Source organism: Malus domestica, chromosome 07, assembly GCF_042453785.1.
Source record: "Malus domestica chromosome 07, GDT2T_hap1".
Classification (NCBI taxonomy): Eukaryota; Viridiplantae; Streptophyta; class Magnoliopsida; order Rosales; family Rosaceae; genus Malus; species Malus domestica.
In genome coordinates this window covers 33,095,439-33,117,898 of record NC_091667.1, presented here as the reverse complement: position 1 = coordinate 33,117,898, position 22,460 = coordinate 33,095,439, and the positions used below count along the sequence as shown (strand labels likewise).

The following is a 22,460-nucleotide window of genomic DNA, read 5'->3' as shown; positions in this document are numbered from 1 at the left end:
ACTATTCATATAATAATACGTAATGTACAACTTGTATTTGAGTACACTAGAAAATTACTCCCTTCAAACCATCTATCGTACAACGTTAACTATTTATGAGATAATCTCACGTGAAAAGAATCAATATCATGTTAAGAGTTTTTGCTCGAAAATTTTATGATACTTTTGAGTATGTTTTCAATCGTTAACTTTTTGTTTTTATAATTTTGACAAAAAAATCTAATGATTGTTAATTTTGAAGTATAGAATATTTTCGACTATACTAAATAATTCCTTCATTGCTAGCCTAAATTTGATCTTCTCATCTGCCATAAAAAATTTAATTTAATATATACTTATCTAACAGCTAAAAATCTCGATATATACCATACTTCAATTTACACTAGAAAAATCAATCTTACGATAATCCTTGTGACGAATTAATACACTGGCGCGGCTCGTTTTAAGTTTATTAATGTCACATCAGCTTTGCTTGTATAATTGACTTACGTACGTTGAGCAGATTACAATTGCATTAATATATATTGCCCAAAGTCTCACCCCACCCCAAAAGTAAACAAGTTTTATACAAAGGAAAGGTCCTCCAAGTTTCCAACCACTCCACGGTCCACCCCATTCATTTACAGTAATAATCGTTTCTCAAAGGACTCTTACATAATTCTGACGTGCGTTGCAAGGTTTATTAGGTTATTCAGAAAATTAGAAATCCATTTAAATTTAGGGTTACAAGTTTGGGAACCTTCGGCTATGCTAGTTTCTCTTGTGCAATTGTTTTCCTCAAATGCCGATGAACGGCGCGGACTGCCTAATGCTCATGGGTTCTTCTTGGACTAGACTCGGACTCATTATCACAGAGACATGTATATATCCAAACAAGTGAATTGACACGCTTTGGCTGAGTCCCCATTACAAACTATCAACTTATTTCACTCTTATGAGTGTTTTATTGACACCCAAAAAGGATCTTTAGAAACCCAATTTGTTTAAGCCGCCATCTTGAATTTTAAGTTCCTTTGGGCGCCCCTATTGCCCTCGTCTGTTTATAATCTTACGGGGCATGTTACTTTGACAATATAGTTTTGCACGCAGTTGAAAGCCTTACTAGCAGCATTTGTCAACTCAAGTCCCTTAGAGTTATTACACTTTCTGGTAGTAAAAAGGTAAAGGTGTTTCCAAACATTGTGGAAAATATGGAATAGGGGTTTATTTGGGTAGAACATCTACTGGAGAGCTTCCGGTTTCAACCGAACGGCTCGGTTTAGATTTCAACAACTACAAAAGACTTGTCAATCTTCCAGACACTACCTGCAATTTGGCAACCCTTCAGTGGCACACTCTCTGCGGGTGCTCAAAACTTCCTACGTTGCCAAGGACTTGCTGTATTTGAGATACCTTGACGTAGACAGAACTGGTATACATCAAGACAACAATCAAGGACCAACGGTACCTGCCCAAAACAGCGATGTTGCAGAAATTTGGGCGATATGGCTGAGTTCCGGGGCTAACCTATTAGCATCAGTATCAACGGTGTACAAAGAGGAAACATGCAAAGAGCAAAAATCACAACAAAACATGTAAGTAATTTGTCCCAAAAAATGTCTCCAACTTTTGAAGTTTTCTTAGTATTTGGATATTGTAGGCATTTCATCTTAGATTCTATACTTTATATATGTGCGTGCGCGTGTGCGTGTGCGTTTATTGTAGTTCATAAACCCCAAAGCAAAGGGGAAAAAACAGAGAAAGAGCCAAAAACAGACAGATGCTCACGATGTTTCCAAGGATGAAACATGAAACATGAATCAAACTTGTGCTTTGCTTTGCAACTAGTAGGCTAGCCGATCATCTTTCACCAGCTGCAATCAATCTTGAGCTTGCTAATGGCTTATCCTTCTTCTTCTTCATCTGGCCCCGCCCGCCATTGGATATATGATGTCTTCCTTAATTTTAGAGGCGAGGACACTCGCAAGATATTTGTCAGCCATCTATACAAAGCTCTGGTTCAGAACTCAATCAAAACCTTCATTGACGCCAAAAAGCTTAGAAAAGGCAACGACCTTTCACAGCTACTGTCAGCTATTAATGGCTCAAGGCTTTCGATTGTGGTTTTTATTCAAAACTACGCTTCTTCCACATGGTGCATGAAAGAACTTGTCCAAATCCTGGAATGCATGGATACACAGGAGCAGATTGTGGTGCCCATTTTTTTACCAAGTTAGTCCAACTCATGTTCGTAAACTCCAGGAAAGTTTTGCAGAAAGTTTTTCTAAACAGGAACAGGATTCTAACACCGGCATGGAAGAGCTGCGGAGCTGGAAATCCGCTCTAACTAGAGCAGCCAATTTATCTGGCTGGGACTCACGAGATTACAAGTAACTAGTTTTAGTACTCTCACTTCTTTATAATCTAATTAATTAGTTTTAGGCTTTTAGTTTAGCGAAAAATTATTGTTGATACATATCTATGATGCTAGTACAACATGTAACCCGCCTAGATCTTTGTCATCTATGAAAAGTTAAGAGCAAACTGATTAACAAGATAGTCACAAACATAAAAATTGACAAATATGCAGAAAATGGAGACTTTATATGCAGGTTAAAGTAAATTCTAGCTGGACTTAAAGAACTAAATTAAGTTTTAGTTCAGTATGTCAAACTGTCAATACATATCTTACTAGCAATAGTACGAAATTATGGCTTACTCTAACTCCTTTTTTATACTCCTTTTAAAATTTCATAGGGATGATGCCAAGCTTATTGAGGACATTGTACAAGGTATATTCAAGAAATTGATCAACAGATCATCAAGTGAAAAGAATGGCTTGGTTGGAATGGATCCCCACTTACAGAAAATGGATTTGCTGTTATGTCCTCAGGTGGATGGTGTTCGCCTTGTCGGAATATGGGGTATGGGTGGTATAGGCAAAACCACCATTGCTAGAGCTGTTTATGACAAAATCAAACATCAATTTGATGGTAGTTGCTTTCTTGAAAATGTCAAGGGACGTTTCCCAGCGGTTGATGCAAGTGAAGCACCAGTAAATATGCAGGCAGAACTTCTATCTAGTATCACAAACAAGAAGGTTGGGAGTTCGGACATTTTGAGTTATGGTTTCCAGGTGATGTCGGAAAGGTTAGGTAAGAAAAAACTTTTACTTGTTCTTGATAATGTCGACAATTCAGCCCAAATTGAAGCCTTAATTGGAAAGAAACTGTCATTTGGTGGCAGAAGTCGAATCATTATTACAACCAGAGATAAACAATCACCAAGTAGAGTTGATGAGATATATGAGCCCGAGTTGTTAAAAGATGATCAGGCTCTTGAACTTTTTAAGCAGTATGCTTTCAGTACAAAACAACCCATGGGAGAATACAATGATCTGTCAAGCCATTTCATAAAGTATGCTCAAGGTCTGCCTTTAGCACTAAAAGTCTTGGGAGCTTTTCTCGATAACAAAAGTGTACTTGTGTGGAAAGATGAGTTAAAGAAAATCAAGAGAAACCCGCATAAGGGAATTCAGAAAGTTCTTAGAACAAGCTTTGATGGACTAGATGGTTTGCAGAAGGAAATATTTCTAGATATCGCTTGTTTCTTTAAACAAATGAAAAAAGACTACGCAACAAGGATTATGGAGGGTTGTGGCTTCCATCCCCATACTGGATTAGACGTTCTAGTTGGTAGAGCTCTTGTAGCTATCTCATCTGACGGTATACTGGAGATGCAAGATTTACTAGAGGAAATGGGTTGTGAAATCGTCCGCCAAGAATCTACCAAAGAATCGGGGAGGCGCAGTAGGTTGTGAAACAATGAAAATGTTCGTCATGTCATGTGTTAACTCATAATACAGTGAGACCTCTCCTTTCTTTTGTAGTACTCACTAGTCACTAGTAGAAAGGTCCAACTTTGATCAAAATCCAAGACCTCTTTTTTTTCTTCAATTTTCATTGCAGGGTCGCATCATTTATGGATAAAAATGATGTTGGGTTGCATCATTTCTCATATGTAGTAGAGTCGTTGGGTCCCAATTAGTCACATATTTAGTTTTTTTTTTTTTTTTCACGCACCGATCAATTCTTGTTCTTTCTCCCTTTTTCCACTTACCCTTTTGAGCTTTTTCGAAGTATTTTCTAATCACCCTTCTACGACATGGGTTCATGTGTGGAGAATTGGGAATTGGGTTGTGAAGGAAGAGGAGTGAAAGAGAGAGTCAGAAGAGAGAGATTAGCAGGGATTGGAAAGGGATAAGATTAAAGTGGGGAGGAAGCAGGACTGGAAACTGGAAAGGCATGCAGCTGAGGATCATTAAGGAGTTGGGTTTATGTGATAATGTTGATTTTTTTTTCGGCTCCAAGGGATGAAGCTCCAAAGGATGAACCAAATGCAGTTTCATTTGATCAGTTTATGATCAATGTACATTTATCACAATTTGATTTATTTGATGGTCAAGATTCAGCGCTGCAAAATCTATCAAAATCAATAGTATATGAATCTTCCCAAAAAAAGGTCGTACCCAGTGCATAAGGCTCCCGCTTTACGCAGGCTCTGAGAGAGGTGAATGTCGGCTAGCCTTACCCTGAATCTTCCCAAATATTCTAAAATCTATATGGATTTTAAAGAATTCTACATAATCTTATGAAATCTTAGATAAGTCTATTAAAATCCTCTCAAATCCTCACTTGACAACACCTCTTAATAACAAGCCCTTGAAGCCGTTAAATCGAGAGGGAAAGCTCTTTGATAGATTTTCAATCCAAGTAAAGCTCTCTTAATCCTTCCATATTTTCTACAATGCTTTTTTTTTTTTGAGAAAAAGGTAAGTTCATACCAACACAACATAATTATAAGAAAAGAAACCCAATTACAAATTGCACACAGCCAACGAAAGAAACCAGTGGGAAAAAACCCACGAGCAACAGGTAAGGAGGTGGTGTAAACTCCCAAGCCGGAGCTCTACACACCTTCTGAATTCTACAATGCTTAGAATCACCTCAAAGTTTGTACAACCAGAAAGAGAAAGATAAATCGGGGATTTAAGTTGACAAATGCTGTTTGGAAGACTCCTTAATCATCTAGGCCCAAAATACGAAGCCCATGTAGATTTTTAATTGGCAAGGGTAGGTTTTTAATTTTTGACCCCGATAAATTAAGCTCCGATAGTTCCTCCATAACTTCTAGAGTATCTGGAAACATCTCAAGACTCGAGCAGCCAGAAAGATCAAGGGTTTTGAGAGATGGCATACATATGCTGCCAGCTAGAATCTTAATTTTTTCGCACCCGCTCAGATTCAATAACACAAGGTTTGTAAGAGTCGAAAAAGATGAGTGAACCTCAACTAAACTTCTACAACCTAGAAGAATTAGCTTCTCAAGATTGGGCATCTCTGTGAAATCAGGGGTTTCCTTAAGGTATAGACAATAACTTAAATCGATGAACTTCAACTTTTCCAGCTTCTGTTAAAACATTCAAGAAAACATGCATTACTTAATAAGACATCTCAAAACCCAAAAATTTAAAAGAAACATATACATGTAAATGATGATTGTACATACCTTGATTCCTTCCCAAAGTCGTTCAATGAGACTATATCGCATGTCAATGTCAACAAGATTTTTGAATTGACAGTTGGATGGCAAAGACTCAAGAGGAAATCCATGCCAGGAGAGACACCTTAACTCACGAAAAAGAAACTTTAAGTGCCCAATCAGGTGTTGTTCGCCGAAATGATTATGACCGATCTTGAGAAGTCTTAGTCGAGTCATATTAGCAAAAGCTTCAGCATTTAAGCATACATTATCTGAGTTCGACAAATCCAGGATTATGCTTTCAACTGCTTCTGTAGCCTGTGCAAATCAAAGTGAAGAAAAAACAGAGAATCATAGTTTAGATTATGAAGTTAATGCATGTGTTCTTAAGGAGTCTTTTGATAATTATTTTGTTTCATTTTTCAACTTTTTGTTTTGATTTTTTTTTTTTAGAAACCTAAAAACTGAAAACACATAACTTGTTCGGTAATTTTTCAATTTTCAATTATTAAAAAAAAGTATAACTAAAAATAAAGAAGTGGAAACAAAAATGGTTATCAAACCGGCCTAAGAAATACATTTTGGTCAAAAGTTGAAGCTTTCTACTAAACATTGCATAAGAAAAAGATTTCTTACCGTATTTTGAGTTAGCACATGATGAACATCTTTATAATTCCACAACCTACTTCGTCTTCCAGGTTCTCTGATAGATTCTTGTCGGACTATTTCTCGACCCATTTCCACTAGTAAATCAGGCATCTCCAGGTTCCCCAACTGTGAGACAGTTATGAGAGCTCGATCGATTAGAACTCTTATTCCCATATGAGGATAGAAACCACAACCGTCCAAAATTGCGGTAGCATAGTCTTTATCCATCCCTTTGAAGAAACATGCAATATCTAGAAAGATCTCCTTCTCTATGTAATCTAGTTCATCGAAGCTTGTTTTAAGCACATCATGAATTTCCCTTAGCGGGATTACTGTTAATTTGTGTAACACACTTTTCCACTCGTCTATAGTTCTCTGACGAAGATAAGCTCCCAAGACTTTGAGTGCTAATGGCAAACCGTGAGCATATTGTATGAAACACCTCGAAAGATGATCATATTCTATATTGGGTTGGTTTGTTCCGAAGGCGTACACCCCAAAGAGTTCCAGAGCTTCATAATCACTTAAAACCTTGGGCCTATACACCACATCAGCTACACGTAGTAATTGCACATTTCTAGTTGTTATAATGATTCTACTTCCACCACCCAAAAAACGTTGCTTTTCGAGTAAGGCTTCAATTTGAGCTAATTGGTCCACATCATCAACAACAACAAGAACTTTTTTCATCTGACAAAGCCTTTTTAACATCTCGTGGAAACCTTTATTCAATATGTCGGAAGTCCCCACCTTCTTGCCTGAGATACCTGATAGAAGTTTTTTCTGCATATGTAGTTCGCCATGCTTCATGAAACCCTCCTTGACGTTTCCAAGAAAGCAACAAGTGTCAAATCGACAAGCGATTTCATCATAAACAGCTCTAGCAATGGCTGTTTTGCCTATACCACCCATACCCCATATTCCAACAACGCGAATATCATTCGTTTTAACTCCATCAGGATTTAATAAATATAGCATTTCATGCACATGAGAATCCATTTCAACCAAGCCTGTATGTATTGATCGCATTGGTGAGATGTGGATCAATTTCCCAGAAACATCTTCCACAATTTTCTCAATAAGCTTTGCATCATTCCTGTCAAGTTTAAAAACCAATATAATAACAACATCGAATAATAATTAATGGGTTGTTTTGGTAATTATCTCGTTTTAATATTTTTTTTTTTAAATCTAGATTTTGAGTTTAAACATTTTGGGTTTTCAAGTTTTAGTTTCACTCAGAATAGTTATCAAACAAGTTATTCAATTTTTCTTTCATGGTATAATACAGTTCTAAAAATCAACAATTAGATCTTGCAATATAGGAATCTAATGGTCTTTAAAAAAATCTCAAAAAATAATAGGAAATTAAAACAGTTTAGAATTTACCTAAAGTCTCCCGAAACCCAGCCGCCTAAATGGGGGGTCGTTCTAAGAGCCAGTCTCCATCTCCGAACCACTTCCACTTCGGCGTTAGAATCGAGATCGTGCTGAGCAAAAGCTTCCGCAAAACTTGTCTCGAGTCCACCAACATCAGATGGTTCAACTTGGTAGAAAATGGGGAGCACAATCTGGTTCTTGGTATACTTGGATTTCCAGATTTCCACGAGTTCTTTCAAGCTCCAAGTGGAAGAAGCATAGTTTTCAGATAAAATTAGAAGCGAAATCTTTGACTCTCGAGCCGCTATCAGGAGCTTGGTAAGGGGGTCGCCTCTTCTAAGCTCTTTGGCATCAATGTAGGTGTTGATTGATTTCTGACACAGAGCTTTGTAAAGATGGCTGACGAAGCCCCTGCGAGTGTCTTCCCCTCTGAAACTGATGAACACGTCGTATTTGCTTGATGTTGATGAGAATTGCTTCAATTTCGTAAAAACATCTTCCACAATTTCCTCAATAAGCTCTGCATCATCCCTGTCAAAATTAAAAACAATATAATAACAACACCAAATAATAATTATTGGGTCGTTTTGATAACTATTTTGTTTTTAATCTAAATTTTTAGTTTTCAAATTTTGGCCTTTAGTTTTTAATTTTTAGTTTCATTGAAAGTAGATTTTACATAGGTTTTCCATTTTTTTCTTTCACGATATATAATAGTCTCAAAAAGCAACAATAGATCTTGCATATGGAGATCTAATGAATTTTTACAACCGTTTTGCATAAATTTAAAACAAAAAATTTATGCCTAAACATTACAAAAATCTCAAAAATTAATAGGAAACTAAACAAATTAGAATTTACTTATAGTTTCGCTCATCCCAGCCGGAAATATTGGTGGCTGTTGTAAGAGCGGATCTCCAGCTCTGAACCTTCTCCATTTCAACGTTACAATCGAGATCGTGCTGAGCAAAAGCTTCCGCGAAACTGTTCTTCAGTTTACGAACGGTAGCCGGATCAACTTGGTAGAAAACGGGGACCACAATCTGGTTCTTAGTATAGCTGCATTCCAAGATTTCCACGAGTTCTTTCAAGCAGCAAGTGGAAAGAGCATAGTTTCGAGAGAAAACTACAAGCGAAAGCCTTGACTCTTGAATCGCTGTCAGGAGCTCGGGAAGGCGGTCGCCTTTTCTGAGCTCTTCAGCATCAATGAAGGTGTTGATCTGTTTCTGCAGCAGGGCTCCGTAGAGATGGCTGATGAAGCTGTCGTAAGTGTCTTCCCCTCTGAAATTGATGAACACATCGTATTTCCAACGAATGTCAGAATAAGAAGAAGCAGCCATTAAACGATCGCAACTGGTCAGCGATGATTGAGCAGCTAAAGACTAAGAGCAATGTAAGAACAGAAATACTTAATTGATCTACAAAATTGAATCACCAGAAAATGGTCTTATAGATACCAAGTCAATGAATCTGTTGGAACCCTCAGTCCCACATCGGACAGAGGGAGAAGAATAGAATGCTTTAAATAGAAATATCCCTCTCTAACTATTTTTTGTGATAAAACCCCACACCTGAGGATTGTGCAGATGGTTAAGTGGGAACAGTATCAGTGTTGTTAGAGTGGGTCTCGGCCCGTCGACCTGAAAATTTCCACGGAATCAATACAAATTAGATCACTCGTTTACACGTCTTCCAGGAATGGACATAGGAAACTTCAGTGTGAAAGGAATCTGTATACTTTGGTTTTGCCCCAAGAAAATGCATGGGAACATGGGCGGCAAGAGGGCGATTAAAATAAAATATAAAAAGCAAAGCAAAACTACACATCCAGGCTTTAATCCAAAGAATTAGTCCAAAGCTAATTGATTACTATTCTGTTAGTCCAGAAACACTCAACCTATCCAACTATTTTACAACATTCTCAAAGACTACTTCTACTACTACTTTACGGGTGAAACATGAAAGGGTGGAAAAACAAAGATGAATCACTACAAATGACATACCGAGTAATCTAACAGTAAGTATCAACTAGACAAATCCAACGGTATCACAGATCATATAATGGAGCTTTCAGTAAGATAACATTGGAGGTCACTATCATCTTTTTCGAGGAAGCATCAATGAACAAATGTTTGTCCTCCTGTTTTGTATGGTCACGGTTAAGCTACGTCAACATTTTATATTATTTTTTTATAATGAGAATAAGACAAAAATAAATAGTAATATAAAATGTTGACGAGGCTTAACCGTGACCACACAAACAGAATGACACGGGAGGGCATCATAAATGGAACGGCAAACAATCCTTGTCCATGAACAAAACCTCTAAAATATGATCACCACAATACTAATTTTTTTTTGTGATAGGGACTGCCAAGGGTCTTTATATAAATACAATTCCCTTTCTGGAACCCAAGAGTTAATGAATGGTTCACTTGAGCAAGAGAACAAAGTATTTACCAAGTAACCGTCGTCACAAATTTATATAGTAAACATTCACATTGAAAAATTTCGAGATGATCATCAATCCATTGTTTGGAACAATTAAACAGGGAACTTTATAATCATAAAAGCTTTTATCTTTTCGATGAATTGGGGGCAAGGAATAAAAAATCGATAATATCGACGATATTTCATCGATATTATCGTTTTTTTTAAGATCTATCGTCGATATTATCATTTTTTTTAAGATCCGATATTTTTTTAAGTATCCAAATAATTTTCATCAAAATATCACAATATTATCGATAATATCGCGATATTTTTAAAATTATCAAAAATATCGTAATAAAATATTCAAAAATACTTAATATGTCGAGAAATCTCAACATACTACATTTGATCAAAGCCCAAAGGGCCAACCAAGACATGAAGTCAAGCTTTCTGAGGAGGTGAATGTTCCTTTTATAGGCAATTTTGGCTTGCTCACTGCCCTCGCTGGGCGATGTGGGACTCAGTCACTCAAGGAAGAAAATCAGAATTTCGGCCGAAAATTTACACCCACTTTAAACGGCCATAACTTTGTCAAAACTCAACGAAATCAAGCAAGACAAAAACGAAAGTTGCAGTCCTCGAAGAGACGAAGAGAATGGTACCTCACACGACGTCTGAATCGTCGTGGTTTGGCCGGAAAATGCCTCGAAAGTCACTGAGATCGCCGGAAACTGGGTAAGATTCAAATGAGTATAACTTTTTTAATACTCAACGAAATTGAGTGAAACAAAAAGAAAAGTTGTACTACTCGACGAGACGAAGAGATTGATACCTTGCACGCCGGCCAACTCGCCGTGGTTTGGCCGGAAATTACCTCGAAAGCCACTGAGGTCGCCGGAAATTGGGTAAGATTCAAATGAGTATAACTTTTTCAATACGCAACGAAATTGAGTGAAACGAAAAGGAAATTTGTAGCCCTCGAAGAGACGAAGAGAATGGTACCTTACACGACGTCTGAATCATTGTCGTTTGGCCGGAAATTGCCTCGAAAGCCACTGAGGTCGCCGGAAACTGGGTAAGATTCAAATGAGTATAACTTTTTCAATACTCAACGAAATTGAGTGAAACAAAAAGGAAAGTTGTACTACTCGACGAGACGAAGAGATTGATACCTTGCACGCCGGCCAAAATTCAATTGACACACTCCTGGTTTCCAAAATTCAATTCTTTTACTTTATATAAACTTGAAAAAACATAATCGGCATCCAAATTAAAGTTTAGTCTTATTCTTATGTGTAAGAAATTTAAAGTGTCAAATTCGGCACATTATTCTTCATCATTTTATTCACTTCCCTTTTTTTTTTTAATATCCTAAATAAAACCTCCAAATATTGTACTAATTAATTATATATAAATGATTATGGTGTGTTTAAACTTCTTTCATTAATTACTACATATTTTCTACACTCACAATGTTTGCCAGCTCGCTATATAATCAACTTAAATAAGTTAAATCCATCATGCAATGCATTTCCTTCCAATTTTTTATGATAAACTAATAGATAATTGACTAAATAAACATCCTACAAAGTTTCATTAAAAATTTCCAAGTTTTTCTTACAATTTCCGTGGTTTCCATGTAATTTTTATCGATATCGATATTTTACCGATATTTCCATCGATATTTCCGTGTTTTCGGACTACCGATATTTCCGATATTACCGATATTTTCTTCCTTGATTGGGGGGAACATCATGGAAGCTTTTTCATATTAAAGATAAACTCTTAAATATTTCCCAAGGCTCTTAAAACATTTCAAAGAGATTCCACAAGCTTAAATGTTTTAGGCCCCGTTTGGGATTGAGGTGATTTTAAAAAAAGCCACTGTGAAAAAAAGTTGAGGGTCATTTTTGTGTTTGGTAAACTGAAAAAAAATGGCTTATTTTGGAAGCTGCTGTGAGAATAAGCTGAAAATCAAAGGAAAAGCTGAAGCTGCTATTTGCTGCTTTGAAAAAAACCAGTTTTTTCAAAGCACACGGAGCTATAGTGCTCCTTTAATGAAAAGACACACTATCATCCTGCTTTTTTTTCCAAAAACACTTTCACAAAAAAGTTTACCAAACACTCTACTGGCTTTATTTCACAGCCGCTTATTCTCACAGCAGTTTTTTTTCAAAGCACAGCAATACCAAACCAGCCCTTAATAGGATCAGACAACTAAGTGAGATAAGGCTTGGGATGTTGTTGTTGTCGTCCTAATAAAACAACTAATTTGTTCTAACAAACATAATTCCAAATTTTGCATTATAATTTTTACACGAAAGAAAATTTGGTATAGGACGGCTTGATTGATTCACATAATACTGTGGAAGACTCACAAAGACATTTCAGCATCCCCTAATCACAAGTCTAGCTTCCACACCAGCAGTGGATTTCGAACCTAAAACCTCCAGTTTTTAATTTTAAGGAAGCCTCGTAATCCGTCATTTACCACTGAATCACCAGCTCGTGGTTAATATTGACTAGTTTTGAACTTGTATAATCTACGTTTCCACTACTTATCATTGTTTCGCTCGTCTTCTAAGGTTGAAACTGGATTTGAACATCGCACCAACAAGCAGAGGAGGCTAACTATTACAGAAAATGTGTTTATTCCAAAGCATTAATAAAAACAAACATAGAAATTACTTCACGCCAAAAATAAATAAATAAATAAATACAGTGAAGGATTTACAGTGGTGGTAGCCACACACAACAATAGGGCTTCTCACCCTGTACATCTTAACATTGACTTTTGGGTTATCAGTTGCAACCGTTTCGGTTAAAAAACATTTTCTGATATGAATATTGTCAAAAAATCATTGCATAACAAAATGGGAGCTCAATGATCAAGTCATGGCTAGGTTACATTGAGAGTGATGTTTTTGCTTTTATTGTTAATGAACTTATTATACAACGTTTTCATGGCATAAAATCTCGCCGGCAACAATTGTAACTTGTTTGTATTTATAAATTATGAATGACATTAATATTCTCTACTATCTAAAGGATTTTGTTGTCTACATTTTCTTGAAACTTTTTACCCTTTTAAATTTCGCCATTTCCCAGACAATTCCTAACTTTGGCACTGTTTTAGTCAACTCAAGCCCTAGTGATTCTTGTCTATGACATCGTTATCCCCACTGTAAATGGTGACTTCAATACAAGATACACTTATTATAAAAAAAAAGTGTGTATAGAGATGGTATATGTATTAAAAAATGGCAGTGGTTGTGTTGCCGAACGGATGATACTAAAATACCTAATCTCAAGTCAAGCTCCTTCAGTTCACAAAAACAAAAGTTGATAATATAATAATATTGGATATGGACTTGAGAAACGACATACCACTGGCCAAGAAGGTGCAGTGAAAGAGAGGAAAAGAGGAAAGAAACGAACACAAATGACAAAGATTATCCAATAGATTATAACAATGACTGTTCAACTATCAATAATGCATTATTTTAGGTTGAAATGTGGAAGCATATGAGAAGTAGCATGGCAACAAACATGAAAGGATAAAGACTATGCAATAGATTATAACAATGACTTTTTGGAAGTGATTACAACTATTCAACTATCAATAATGCATTATTTTAGGTTGAAATGTGGAAGCATTTGAGAAGTAGCATGACAATACTTTGTAAGTTGTGAATTTGCTTGATCGTAGTCACGGGTAGGATGCAATTCTCAACTAGTCTCATCTAGGCTCAGAATGGCTAGATAACCATGGTTCACCTCCAACTACCCTACTTTTGGAAAAAAAAACAAAAAAACAAAAGTGGTTAGAGAAAAAAATCCAAATGTGAAAGGATAATTAAAAACAATTATTCAAGATCAGTGGTAAATGATTTAGTCATTTACAAAATCCAAACTTAAGACCACGATCTATTAGATCTTGTATTAACTATTAAGCGGTGCTCTAACATAAGTCTTATAAATTTCAAAAAGGCATATGGAGATGGATATTTTTTTTTAATTCGATGGTACAAGAGAATTTTATTGACCATTTTTAGGCTCCATTATTTGGAAAGCCCACGAGCATTCACTATTCGACCATAATTCTCTCTGTTTCGCTTGATAATTTCGATGCCTTTTTCAAATACATTTCTTATGCCTAATTTTTAATATTATCATATCCTATCATAGTAAATCCAAATAACTATATAATATCATCTAAGCCTCTGGAATATCAAGTGCATTGCTTTAAATTGAAAATTTGTTTATTCAAAAGCAATAATAAAACACATATTGAATCAATTCACGCCAAAAACAAAATTTTATTTATGTATTTTCACATCTTCTTTCAAGAAATTTCAATGTAAAAGAAATTTGCGTACTTTGGTTTTGACCTATGAAAATGCGAAGAATGGGTCAAAGTACTATGTTGAATCTACACTTGCCTACCCAACAACTTCTTTGTAAACTGCAAATATATCCCGATCTCCCTATTTACATGAAGAGTGAGTTAGGATGAACATAAATATTTCCGGTTAAGTGTATCTCACGTATGTACCATATCCAATAGCATCGTCGGTGGAAAACACGAGATTAATATTTGTTTGGCTTCTAATTTGATGTGCGGTAGTAACGGTACTACTATGAAATCTTTGATGTATATGATTTTAGCTACAAAACTACTATAACTTCACAAATAGCTTGTGAAATAAAAAAATATTGACTAGATTTGAACTTGCATAATCTACGTTTCCACTACATGTATTTGTTCGCTAGTGTTCTAAGGTTGGAACTAAACTAGAACATCGCAGCAAGAAGCAGGGGAGGCTAATGAGTTGTATTTTATAAAGATCAAATCGGATTAATGATTTCCTGGTAATATGGTATTCGAAAATAGCTCTCATAGTAAAAGAAATAGAATTCAAATTATCTCTTGTGATGAAGACTATTAGCAAATTTAATCCAAAAATTAAATTTTCCGTCAAATATCAATTAGATGGAAGGATAAAAAATAATAAATAAATAAAATTTGGGTCCATGTACTGAAGTCATGTGTTAGCGTGCATCAAAACATTTGTTTATGATACAATATGATATAAACCCAACAACATCCGGATCCTCTGTGTGAGGATCCCAGAGATCCATGAATCGTGTCCGTTCATCGTATATTGTGTGATCAATTTTCGTCAGGTACTGTTTGTATTTAATTTTAAATAAAAATTTTAAAATGATTTCTGACTGCACGATGTACAATGAACGAACACAATTCACGAATCCCTGGGATCCTCACAAAGAGGATTCAGATTCGATATAAACACGCACCAAAAATAAAATAATGGCGGTGGTTGTGTTTAGAGAAGAATAGCCTTCATGCATGCACTCACGCGAGTGCAGAAGGCATTTTTTGAATTACGGCATGCTACACGCAACTTACACGTTTTAAATGTATTATTATGTGCATGCGAAAGATCTTTTTTTTTTTATAACCGGTGAGCATGTGCAGAAGGCATTTTTTGAATCACGACGTACTACGTGTGACTTACACGTTTTAAATGTATTATTATGCTTATACGAAAGACCTTTTTTTATAATCGGCACTACATGCCTCTTAAGATATTTTGAACGTGTTTAAAAATAGAGAAAATAATATTTAATAAACAACTGATTGAATCACATTATTGTTAGCCTATTGTGAAATACTAATTTAAAAATAAAAATTTAAAAAAACACCATACAAAAAGAATTAATTACTAAAACACACTGTATATATGATGAAACTACCCCTGCAATATTTGGTCCATTATTTTGAATTGTTTTTGAACTTTTTTTTTGTGGGCCATTTTTGTCCTAAACTTTTTTATGAAGCCGGTGACCCAAAAAGGCATCCTGGCTTTATATATAAAGATATATGTATAGAAAAATGGCAGTGGTAGTGAAGGGATGATGTTGAAAACCCAAGTCAATGAAGCTCCTTCAGTCCACAAATACAAAAATTTATAATATGAACTTGAAAATGACATACCACCGGCCGGAAAGGTGCAGTGAAAGAGGGAGAGGAAAAGGGGAAAGAAACGAACACGAAAGGACAAATATTATCCAATAGATTACAACAATTACTATTTAACTATCAATAATGCATTATTTTAAGTTGAAATGTGGAAGCATATGAGTGGTAGCATGGCAACAACCACACAATAAATAAAAGTGATTTGAGAAACAGTTATTCAAGATCTTCAATAAATCATTAAGCCATTTGCAAGTTTCGAACTTGAGACCACGATCTATTATATCATTGTACTAACTATTAAGTGGTGTTCTAATACAATTCTTAGGAATTTCAAGGAAGCATATCGGGGTCGAATTTTTTTTTTCTAAATTCGGCAGTACAAGGGAATTTTATTGCCTGCTGGTTTTATTTTGTTTATAATTTCATAGGAGGATAAATTGGTAAAAAAGAAAAAGAAAAGGAAAAGGAAATTCGTATTGTTGGATGATGGGCTTTGGCTGCATTCTCCTTTGGTAAATACTAGCCGATGAGCATACACACTGTGTGTGTGAACAATTTCATTTTATTTATAGTTTTATTTATTAAGGAGTGTGATTAGTTTTTAAAATTTTAAAAAGAGTATGAAAATATAATGGTGGGACAATTTCTCTTAATAAGTGCATATTTTATCTTAATATTACATAATCACTGTTTTGTCCGCCTTATATAAATATTGTGTATAAAAAATGAGTGTAAAATAGGAAAAATAGGGATATGATTGTCATTTTCTCAAAAGATACAAAATTACTATTTTGCCCTCATTATGTAAGTATTGTGTATCAAAAGTGAGGGTAAAATAAGAAAAAATAGGGCAAGAAGTTGACAAAGAGGGTTCTCTTAATAATAGTATGGAGGTAAATATAATTAGTGGGTCAGAAAGTTAGGCCCTTAAGAAGATTCGTATTAGCCAAAGGTTAATGGTTTTTTTTAAGTTAGGCCCTTAAAATCCATTTTTTGACAAAAAATAAAAATAAAAATAAAAAAGAGTTTGGTGGGTTCACTCTTTTTTTTCCCACTATTTCTTGAAGATTAATGGCGGATTATTTAAACTTGGTAATTCCAATGCTTTTGCTTCAAAGGCGCAGATTGGCGCTATTACAAGCAAGTTGGATGCATTGTTAGTCTTGAATGGGAGAATGGCTATTAGAGATAATATTGTAACTGATAAAACTTAGAGATGTTATATTTGTTTTATCTGTTTTGGATATTTAGGAGAACTGTCCTTTCTGTTAGATAGATGAGGTGTCATGTATAAGGCTTTATATGGTTTGTATATATACCAACAATGTAATCTTATTCAGCAAGAAATGAAATCACAATTATATTTTACTCTCTCTCTACAATCTTTTCTCTCTCTAGATTCTAACATGGTATCACTCACATTTGTCTAAAGACTTTCTCCTCTCCGATCCTCTTTGCTCTTCACCGCTTCTGCACCGACGAACAGTTCTTCGTCTTTTTCCTCTCTCAAACCCTAGATTTCACCCATGGCAACTAATTCCTCTGCCTCTGACTCTGAAATTCATCCCTCTCCGGTCACAAATCAGTTCCCTAACCCTTCTCAATCACTGATTTCTTCAATCACGATTCAAAATATTGGATCTTTGGTTCCCATCAAGCTCACCACCACGAATTATCTTACCTGGAGTGCTCTCTTCGCTCCAATTTTTCGCCGGTACAATCTCACTGGCATTGTTGGTGGCTCGATGGTTGCTCCGCCCAAATTTCTTGGCGATTCGACTGGAAATCGCACATCTACGGTGAATCCTAAGTTCGTAACCTGGTACGAAAATGATCAGAATATCTTGATCTGGATCAACTCTACTCTCTCTGATTCTCTGATTCCTTACACAGTTTGTGTTTCATCTTCTCGGGAATTGTGGTCTAAACTTGAATCACGGCTTGCGTCGGCTTCGCAATCTCACATCCATGAACTTCGATCTCGTCTTCGTACTATCACAAAAGGGGATTCTACAGCTGCTGTTTATCTTCAGCAAATTGAAGAAATCGCTGATGCTCTTGCCAGCGCCGATGCTCCAGTTGAGGATTCTGAATTGATATCTGTAACGCTTCATGGAATACCTCCTGACTACGATTCATTCATTGATGCTATCCAATTTCGTCTTGGATCCACCACGATTGATGAATTACATGGACTTCTTCTTAGTAAGGAACTTCAACTCAACAGCCGCAAGAAAATCTCGTCAGCTTCTATCCAAGCTTTCAATGCATCCCCTGGCCTTCTTCCTACACCACATGATCCGCCATTTTCTCAAGCGTATGTTGCTCAACATTTCACCAATTTTCATCAAGGCCGTGGCATGGATCGAAATTTCTCTCACTCTAGAAATTCCCAAACTCGGGGTATGGATATGAACTTTTCCACCTACCGGAATAACAATCCGAGGAATAACTTCACTCGTCAGAATAATCAACGGTATAATCGTGGTTCAAGATCTCATTTCACCAATTATGGCAAAAGAATCTCTTGTCAAATTTGCAAGCAGTTTGATCATGAAGCTGTAGACTGTCCTCATCGAATGAATACCAACTATGGCACAAAATCTCAGATGGCATTATGTGCAAGTACATCCTCCACTGCTCCCACTTGGCTTCTTGATTCTGGTGCGAGCTCGCACATGACCAACTCATATGCTAATCTGCAGAATCCTGAGTCCTACAATGGTCCTGAACAAGTATACATCGGTGATGGAAAAGGTTTACCTATTATCCACTCTAGCTCTTCAACTATATCTACTTCTTCACATAATTTTGATCCCTATAATGTTTTACATGTGCCTGCACTCAAACAAGATTTGCTTTCTGCAAATAAATTCATTCTTGATAATTCGTGTTCTATTCATCTATATCATTTTCACTTTACTGTGAAGGATATTTCTACGGAGAAGACGTTTTTTAAAGGCCCTGTGAAAGATGGATTTTATCCCTTTCATGCTTCTTCTCCATTTGCTGGTCATCCTCATGCTTTTGCAACGACATCTAAGCTTCTCAAGATGTATGGCATCAGCGTCTAGGACATCCTACTTTCAAAATAATGAATCAAATTGTTTCCAAGTCTTGTATTTCCATTTCTGATAGAATAAGCAAGTCACTGTGTTCAAGTTGTGCCTTGGGAAAGTGTTCCAAACTTTCTTTTCATACTATTTCTTGTAATACACGAAAACCTCTGGAAATAGTACATACTGATGTATGAGGGCCCTCACCAACTCTCTCTGTACATGGTTTTCGATATTACATCATCTTTGTTGATGACTTTACCAAGTACTCTTGGTTATTTCCTCTTAAATACAAATCTGAAGCATTTGCCATCTTTACTCAGTTCAAGTCTATGATTGAAAATCTTTTGTCTACCAAGATTGTTACTTTAAGGTCCGACTCTGGTGGCGAATTATCAATACTCAGTTCTCTACTTTTCTAAGAGACCATGGCATATCTCATCAACTCAGTTGCCTTCACACTCCAGAACAAAATGGCTGTGCTGAGAGGAAGCACAGACATCTTGTAGAAACTGCAAGAACTTTTCTTACCGCTTCTAAAGTTCCACATATCTACTGGGTTGAAGCTTTCTCTACTGCCATCTACTTGATCAACATAATGCCTACTGCACTCAAATGCTCACCTTGGGAATCTCTTTTTCATCGATGTCCAGATTACTCTACTATTCGGATTTTTGGCTGTCAATGTTTTCCTTGGTTAAAGCTATACAATAATTCTAAGCTTGCTCCAAAGAGTCAATCCTGTGTCTTTCTGGGTTATAGCCTCCACCATAAAGGCTACAAGTGTTTGGATATTGCTACTAAGAAGATGTATATTTCTCGCCATGTTATTTTCCATGAACATGTCTTTCCATTTCACCACATATCCACATCTCCAAGTCCTACTGCCACAGTACCCTCACCTTTATTCAGTACCTCAATCCCATCAACCCTCACCTTTACCTCTCGAAGTTCTTCACCAAATTCATCCGCCCCATCTCCATCTATATCCCACCCTATTCTTGCTTCCACATTTATTTCCTCATCCCCCACTTTACCACCAAATCCACTACTCCCACCCCCACTTCCTCAACCTCTTTCTGCAACTAATGCACACCCTATGCAAACCAGATCCAAATCTGGCATTTCCAAGCCTAAAGCTTATACAACCACTAAACATTCAATCCCTCCTCATCTCACTCAAGACTTTATCCCTTCTACCTATCTTCAAGCCTTCAAATGCCCACAATGGAGACAAGCCATGCAGGAGGAATTTAATGCCCTTCTTAATACTGGCACTTGGTCTCTAGTTCATTCTCACCCTTCTCAGAACTTGGTAGGCTGCAAATGGGTTTTCAGAATCAAAAGGAAACCTGATGTATCTATAGACCGGTTCAAAGCTCGTTTAGTTGCAAAGGGATTCCATCAGCAACAAGGCCTCAACTATACAGAAACATTCAGTCCTGTAGCCAAACCGGTTACAATTCGATTGCTTCTTACCTTAGCATCCAAGTTTAACTGGTTTCTCAATCAACTTGATGTGAGTAATGCTTTTCTCCATGGCAATCTTTCTGAGTTAGTGTTTATGATTCAACCTCCAGGATTTGATGATTCTTTACAAGCTAATCATGTGTGAAAATTGCACAAATCTCTGTATGGTCTCAAACAGGCTCCTCGCGCCTGGTATGAAAAATTGCACACAGCTTTATCCTCTCTTGGTTTTTTGGGATCTCAAAATGATCATTCTCTGTTTGTTAAACAGACTCCTGATCTTGTATTCATCTTGGTCTATGTGGATGACATCCTTGTCACTGGTCCCAATTCCCAAGCTTGCCAGGATACCCAAGCTTGCCAGGATACAATCTCTCAGCTCAGTGCTCTCTTTCCCATTAAAGACTTGGGTCCACTACATTTTTTCCTTGGCATTGAAGTAAAAAGGTCCTCATCTGACATCTTTATCTCTCAGCCCAAGTATATATTGGATTTACTTAAGAGAGCACATATGGATGGTGCTAAACCATGTGTTACTCCTCTAAGTACTTCCTCCCTGGATCATACTTCTCCACTGTTGTCTAATCCTGCAGAGTATAGATCCTTGGTGGGTGGACTGCAATATTTAACCTGGTCCAGACCTGACTTATCTTTTGCAGTCAATTTGGTATGTCAATTCATGCAGCAACCTAGAGAATCACATCTCCAAGCAGTCAAGCGAATACTTAGGTATCTCAAAGGCACCATTGATCTTGGTCTCTGGTTTCCCAAGTGTTCCAAGCCCCTTAGCCTCAATGTTTTTTCAGATGCTGATTGGGCAGGTTGCCATTTGGATAGACGATCCACTGGTGGGTTTTGTGTTTTTCTGGGAGATTCCCTTATCAGTTGGAGCGCCAAGAAACAACCTATAGTGGCACGCTCTTCCACTGAGGCTGAGTACAGATCCCTTGCAAATACAACTGCAGAAATCACATGGATATGCAAATTATTGGTTGATGTTGGCTTGGTTCTTCCCTGTCCTCCTACACTATAATGTGACAATATTTTTGCTATCTCTTTAGCCAAAAATCCCATCTTTCATGCAAGGACTAAACATGTGGAAATCGATTATCACTATATTAGGGAAAAAGTGATGTCTAATGCTATATCAGTTCAATTTGTTTGTTCACATGACCAACTTGCTGATATCTGCACCAAATCCTTGCCTAAGGCCAGATTTCTATTTCTCCGAGATGAACTATCACTTCATCTACCTCAGTTCAGTTTGAGGGGGCATATTAGAGATAATATTGTAACTGATAAAACTTAGAGATGTTATATTTGTTTTATCTGTTTTGGATATTTAGGAGAACTGTCCTTTCTATTAGATAGATGAGGTGTTATGTACAAGGCTTTATATGGTTTGTATATATACCAACAATGTAATCTTATTCAGCAAGAAATGAAATCACAATTATATTTTACTCTCTCTACAATCTTTTCTCTCTCTAGATTCTAACAGTGGCAACACAAGAGATATGCTCCATATGTGCAGTTCCCCGGTCAGCCCACCATCTCTTATCCTTGAGGACTCCATTTTCCAGAGTTGGTGCAAGAACAAGCAAACATGGTGAATGCTTATATATGTAACACGTTCCGTTAATGATCCATACTCTAACACTTATAATCAGGGAGGAGGAGGCACCTCAATTTGTCATGAAACAATATTCAGAATGTGGAAAAGTCTCCCCTAGGTTTTATGGCTCAAGAGAAGAAAGTGAATTTGGAAGACGCTCTTGCTCAGTTGACCATGTCTACCACTCAATTCATGAATGAAGCGAAAATGCAGCTGCCAAATCAGCAACTACCAGGAAGCTTGAGTCGTGGCAGGGAACGGCGGTGAGGTTGAGGGAGAGGACATGGAGAGGAAGAGGATGATGGAGGGTGAGTAATGTGAAGTGGTTGGAGTA

General features: G+C 36.7%; 3 protein-coding genes across 4 annotated transcripts; 2 read left to right on the top strand and 1 right to left on the bottom strand.

Moving 5' to 3' along the window:
- The first annotated feature begins 1,877 nt into the window (after positions 1-1,877).
- Positions 1,878-3,799, top strand: LOC139197835 (TMV resistance protein N-like). The gene is made up of 3 exons (XM_070825822.1): positions 1,878-2,189; positions 2,272-2,369; positions 2,737-3,799. The coding sequence occupies exons 1-3, from the start codon at positions 1,878-1,880 to the stop codon at positions 3,797-3,799; spliced, it is 1,473 nt and encodes a 490-aa protein (XP_070681923.1).
- Positions 3,800-4,815: 1,016 nt separating this feature from the next.
- On the bottom strand, positions 4,816-10,408 carry LOC139197477 (disease resistance protein RPV1-like). 2 transcript variants are annotated; one of them, XM_070824969.1, is made up of 7 exons: positions 10,009-10,408; positions 9,120-9,188; positions 8,410-8,829; positions 7,558-8,079; positions 6,157-7,264; positions 5,548-5,838; positions 4,816-5,448 (listed from the first exon to the last, which is right to left on the bottom strand). In XM_070824969.1, the coding sequence occupies exons 3-7, from the start codon at positions 8,484-8,486 to the stop codon at positions 5,059-5,061; spliced, it is 2,388 nt and encodes a 795-aa protein (XP_070681070.1). In that variant the 5' UTR covers positions 8,487-8,829; positions 9,120-9,188; positions 10,009-10,408; the 3' UTR covers positions 4,816-5,058. The 2 variants fall into 2 exon arrangements, with proteins under 2 accessions (XP_070681070.1, XP_070681069.1); XM_070824968.1 differs by lacking the exons at positions 9,120-9,188; positions 10,009-10,408 and having other exon boundaries at positions 8,410-9,057.
- Positions 10,409-20,281: 9,873 nt separating this feature from the next.
- Positions 20,282-21,544, top strand: LOC108173710 (uncharacterized mitochondrial protein AtMg00810-like). The gene is made up of 2 exons (XM_017333275.1): positions 20,282-20,560; positions 20,690-21,544. The coding sequence occupies exons 1-2, from the start codon at positions 20,282-20,284 to the stop codon at positions 21,542-21,544; spliced, it is 1,134 nt and encodes a 377-aa protein (XP_017188764.1).
- The last annotated feature ends 916 nt before the right edge of the window (positions 21,545-22,460 follow it).